This window comes from Xiphophorus couchianus, chromosome 9, assembly GCF_001444195.1.
Source record: "Xiphophorus couchianus chromosome 9, X_couchianus-1.0, whole genome shotgun sequence".
Classification (NCBI taxonomy): Eukaryota; Metazoa; Chordata; class Actinopteri; order Cyprinodontiformes; family Poeciliidae; genus Xiphophorus; species Xiphophorus couchianus.
In genome coordinates, this window is record NC_040236.1 from 6,455,333 (window position 1) to 6,460,815 (window position 5,483).

At 44.7% G+C, this 5,483-nt stretch overlaps 1 protein-coding gene across 1 annotated transcript; it reads right to left on the minus strand.

Annotated features, from left to right (window-relative positions):
* Positions 1–1,141: 1,141 nt before the first annotated feature.
* foxc1b (forkhead box C1b) lies at positions 1,142–3,353 on the minus strand. Its single transcript, XM_028028785.1, has one exon. It carries the CDS (start codon positions 2,999–3,001, stop codon positions 1,589–1,591), a length of 1,413 nt encoding a protein of 470 aa, XP_027884586.1. The 5' UTR covers positions 3,002–3,353; the 3' UTR covers positions 1,142–1,588.
* Between the last annotated feature and the right edge of the window lie 2,130 nt (positions 3,354–5,483).

Here is a 5,483-nt window from a genome sequence, read left to right on the forward strand (position 1 = left end):
CTTGTAAGTAATTTTAAAATGATTAGTTATAATAATGTTCTGTCTGGATACTGAAATAGAAATAGATACTCCCAATGGGATTTTTTTTCTGGTTTTAAAAATGTTTTTTTTTCTGGTTTTAAAAATCAATTTAAAGATTCTCGAAATACATGTATTATTAGTTGTATTAGTATTACTATTGCTATCTCTGTCTCTTTCTTTGAAGCTCTATGTTTTTTCAACTGGGGGTGCCGGTGGGGGGTAATTAAGGAAGTAGTAAAAAAAAAAAAAAGAAAAGAAAATAAACATCTGACAGCTGCCATATTCCAATCAGCCACCGCTGCCTGCCGCTGTCTGAATGCAGAGCAGACTGGCCTGTAGCTCGTCCCTACGGCCAGATATCTCATCCATCAGAGCGCACTCATCATGCGTCAGCAGGGACATTTAGGGTCTAGATCTGCAGCAAAAAAAAAAAAAGAGAGAGAAAAATCTCTCCACCCGAAGACGTCCAAAACAAATGCAGCTGCGACCGTATTTTTTTTTTTTATTCTTCTGCATCCAAACGCTCCCATCGTTATGAAACAGAAGCCAGACAGAAGCCTGATGTGCGCTTTGTGACTCGACTGATTTGTTTAGCTGACAAGGCCTCTGACTGAGCTCAGACCGCACTGATGCCACACGTGAGTTTGTTTACCTCCGGTGTTTACGCTCATACACTGAAAATACACGGCCTACAGGTGAGACCAATGGCGGGCGGGGGGAGGGAGGGTGTGGGGGGCGGCTGCAGAGTTCACCTCATGTTGGGGTGAACAGGAGGTAATTGTAGCTGAGGGAAAGTTTTTGGAGAAAATTCTCTTTTAGTGTAAAAACAGCTACGTAAGGCGTTAGGATCTTTGTCCCATACTCTTCAAAGTTTAAAGAAAACTCACTAATTAGTATTCACATAACATGTATTTGTACAAAACATCCCCAATATTAACACGCTCGCTGCCCATGCTGTAAAAAGAACTATTTACATTTTAAGTTCATCGAAAATAATTATTTTTGCCTTTAGCGATTTGTAAACACGTTTTTCTGTTTTGTTTATTTTATTTTACTTTTGTTTTACTTTGAATGTGTTTTACGGCCTTTTCTACAGCATACTGCTAATAAATCACTCCAATTAAATTCAAATATCTGTCACTTTATTAAACAAAACAACTTGCAATGCCTTCAGAATTTTTTTTAAACAAATTACAGAATGAATAAAATAGGCCAGTACAGGCTACAGAGTCTTTCCCCGTAAATTTCTATACAACAACAGGGACAGATTTAAAGGCGGCAAGAAAACTGGAAAAGAGTTTGGTCCTCACCATAAAACCACCTGCTTTTCCTCCAAAATAAATTACTATATTAGGCTATAATTTACAGTCTATTCATAAAGGTGGTAGGAGCAATTCTCAAAGTGAGAGGGAAGGAAACTTACGTGCGGTGGTGTTACACAGCTCACGACAAAAGAAAGGAAAATCTCAGAATCTCTCGTGTCCACTCGCAGAGTAAAAGTACAGCCAAAAAAAATATAGAGCAAATATATACTCGAGTTATTAACTTAAAGGGGACGTTTTGGCTTTCAGAACTTGCTGCAGTCATAAACAAACGCTCCTGAGGTGCGGTAGAGTGACTGGCCGGACGGGAAGGCCATCTGACAGCTGTTATTCCCGCTCACCGGGGAGCCGTTCAGCCCGATCCGCTGGGACTCGAACATCTCCCGCACAGCGTGGAAGTTCTGCTGCTGCGCCGGGTAGGCCGGACTCAGGTGGCTCAGGTCTCCGTACCAGGACGCGAGCCGGCCCTGGTGCCCGTGGTGGCCCTCCTGGCCCGCCTGGCCGAGAGGGGACGCGGTGGTCGTAGTGATGCAATAGTCAGGCAGAGCCTCCTCCACCGTGGTGGAAGTTGCCAGGGGCCCCCCGGACGAGCGGTCCCCGGCGTACAGGCTCATGGCCTGCATGTTGCAGTGATAGGTGGCGTTGGAGCTGGAGGAGATGGCGCTCTGGTTGCAGGTGGCGGAGCTGTATGCGGGAGTCTGGTTGGGGGAGTAGTTGAGCGACAGTGACGGGGTGATACCTGTCCGAGAGGAGGCGATGAGAGGCGGAGAGAGCTCGGCCTGCGGGGAGCCCCGCAATGAGGTGATGATGTTGTCCACGCTGAAGCCCTGCGCCGGGGCCTGGCCGTGGCTGTGGTGGTGGTGCTCGGCTGCCTCCATGCTCAGAGACCGGGTGGAGGGGACGCTGTGCGGGCTGCCAGTTGACATGCTGCTGCTGCTGCTGCTGTCCGGGCTTTCAATTTTAGGCACCGCGCCCAGGGTGGGTGACGCGGCCTGCGGAGGCGACGACGTTCCGTTCTCAGTCTTAATGTCCTGGATGCGCACCGGCTGAGCGCCCTGCATCGCCGGGTCCTGCTCCCGACCTGCGGGCCGCGCAGATGGATCTTTCCCCTGCCTGTCCCGCTCATCCTTCTCCCTCTGCACGTCCTTCTTTTTGAACCTCCTGCGGCGCCGCAGGAAGCTCCCGTTCTCAAACATATTGTAGGAGTCCGGGTCCAGGGTCCAGTAGCTGCCCTTCCCGGGCTTCTTGTCGTCCCGGGGCACTTTGACAAAGCACTCGTTGAGGGACAGGTTGTGCCGGATGCTGTTCTGCCAGCCCTGCTTGTTGTCCCGATAGAAGGGGAACCGCTCCATGATGAACTGATAAATCCCGTTTAAGGTGATCTTCTTCTCCGGGGAGTTCTGGATCGCCATGGTGATGAGGGCGATGTAGCTGTAAGGAGGCTTTACCATGTCCTTCGGCTGGTGCTGCGGGGTGTACGGTCCGTACGCGCGGGCCATGCCGGCCTGGTACTGCTCGTGGGCGGCATGTGAGTACATGCTCATGGGCGCGGGCATCCCGGTGTATCCGCTGCCGGGTCGGTAGTAGTTCTGGTCACTGCTGATGTAGGGAACGACTCCCAGAGAGTTGGGACTGGAGACGGAGTAGCGCGCCTGCATCCTGCCTCTCCAAAACTCTTCCCCGCAGAACGTGTCACAACTTCAGCCTCTAGGCTGCTCTCTTTCGGTTCTCTGTCCTTCCTATTTGCTTTTTTCTTTTTTTTCTGTATGTAAGTCCTTCAAGCCGCAGCTCGCCACGGTGACGCGGACAGAGCGGACGGTCACGCTGCAGCACGGAGCATTTGGGAAACTAAGAAAGCTGGAGGAGCATGAGTCTGACACAGCGAGGAACTTTTTCCTTTTTTTTTTCTTTACGCCTTACATTTTTCCTTCCCTTTTGGCTCCTCCAGCTGCTCCACCCCGAATCCAGTGTGCTCCATCATCCAATGGGGGACGAAATGAACCTGTGGAAAAGAGCACAGCGATAAAAGTTTCTACCCCCACCTTCTTCCTCCTCCTCCTCTTCCTCCTCCTCCTCCTCTTCCCCCTCCTCTTCCCCCTCCTTCTTCTCCCTGCTTCTCTCTTCTGTCAACTCAGAAATGAAGTTATTAAAATGTTTTGAGAGTGTGCCCAGAGTGCTGAAAATTTAACTTAATGACCTAAATCTGGATTTATCTTAGAATGAAAACTATAAAGTTACTAAGCAAAGGCTAGTTGTGACTTGACGCCTCTAAACAAATTGTTCTGTCCATCATTCCGATGTCAGATCTGTGCGTAAAAATTAAAGGGGAAAGTTTTTCGTCATACTTGTCCCTGTAAACGATAGTAGAATAACCTCCTTTAATTAAATCTAATTAGAATTTATGCGTTGTAGATTAGGAATGCAAAATAAGCTCAGACCAATGAGTCCTCCGGCTGAGAAGCTCTCAGCTGCAGTTCAGCCTCTGAATAAACAAAACGGACATGAAAGAGTGAAAAAGTGAGGATGCCTCCGCCCTCCACACCCACAGTGCCGGTGGGTGGTGTGTGGGAACTAATTATGGGTTAAACGAAGATCATTTGGTCGAGACGGGTGACAAAAGATTCACAGTGTGACGAGAGAGAGGCGAGGAGCTCCAAATGTCCCGGTACAGACAGACTGACAGGTTTTTCATTGGAAAGCTGCGATCAGGTCACGAAGAGGATCAGATCCTCTTCGTGACCTGCCTCCGGACCTATAAGATTTACTCCCGGAGAAAGCAGATAAGATCAAATAAAAAGCAGAGATCTGTCATGTGTATCATAAGAATGTGGTCTATAAAAATTCTGACATACAACTAATAAATAATAAAATAAAATATTACTCAACAGCAAAATTTGTATGATTAAAATGACTAATTTGTTCTTACTGTGTGTATGCGATAGGCCAAAAACCTAAACAGAGATCTTTACGTAGCTTTTTAGATTAATGGCTCAGAATCAGCATGACGCCTGTCAGCTTCTTCTTCTTTTTTTCGCGCATTTTTATAATGGTTATAAATCAGTGAGAGAAAACAAAAATAGTTATTTTTTATCTTAAAAACATGGGCCAATGTGCATTTAAAGTTACACGTGCGCTTGAAGGTGGAAGAATGCAGCTCTATTTATTTATCTATTTACTATTATTAGGGACCACAAAATAAGAATTTCGTATATTTTAAATAGTTTTATAATTCCGATTAGTTAACTGAGTGTGACGGTTTAAATCATTTTGTTGATTTTACATGATTAGTATTTTTTTTATTGCCCATCCTTTAAAAATATTCTAATTCTTAAAAATGTATTTTGACTAAAAATGTTGAATGATAAAAAAAACATGAATGACTGAGTCGCATTTTAGAAAATATAAGTTAACTCGTAAATATCTGAATCTAAACAATGTAAGTGTGAATAATACGTTTTTATAAACTGCCATGACAGCAGATTTATTTATTTATTTTCCTAAACTCAATGCGTCTTAGTTTATCGTGAGGTTTTTATTTAGAGAAATATGAGTTCTTAATTTAAAGTAAAAAAAAAAAAGTTAAGTTATTCATATATATATATATATATATATATATATATATATATATATATATATATATATATATATATGTATATATATATATATATATATATATATATATATATATATATATATTTCTTTCTGAGAACTTAAGTAACCTGAGTATTTTTGGTTTGTTTGTGTTTGTAATGTCGGTGTCTGTTCTGTGATTTGCATGTGTCCGCAGGGCCACATGAGGAGCAGCAGCAGCCGGATGAGGAGGTGGAAACAAACGCCGTCACCTGTGAGGTCCCCCCGCACGGTGAGCGCTCCGCAGCGGGTCCAGACAGAGCGGGGACCCCTGCTGACCGCAGCGTTCATCAGCTGCTCCGCACGCAGCGTGACTCGGTGTGACAGCTCTGGTAAAACAATCTGTTCCTGATATTATTATCCCTCCCTTAGATGACGGTTCAGAGAAAAATAGTCTTAATATGTGGCGATGCTTTGCTAAAAACGCAAATTACATCGAATCAACCTGCTTAGTAAATAAGCTTGTTGGAACATTAAAAATAAGTTATAAAACTGCACTTTACTTGAGAC

Coding starts and splice junctions, on each gene's coding strand:
- foxc1b (XM_028028785.1), bottom strand. CDS start 3,001: ATGCAGGCGCGCTACTCCGTCTCCAGTCCCAACTCTCTGGGAGTCGTT.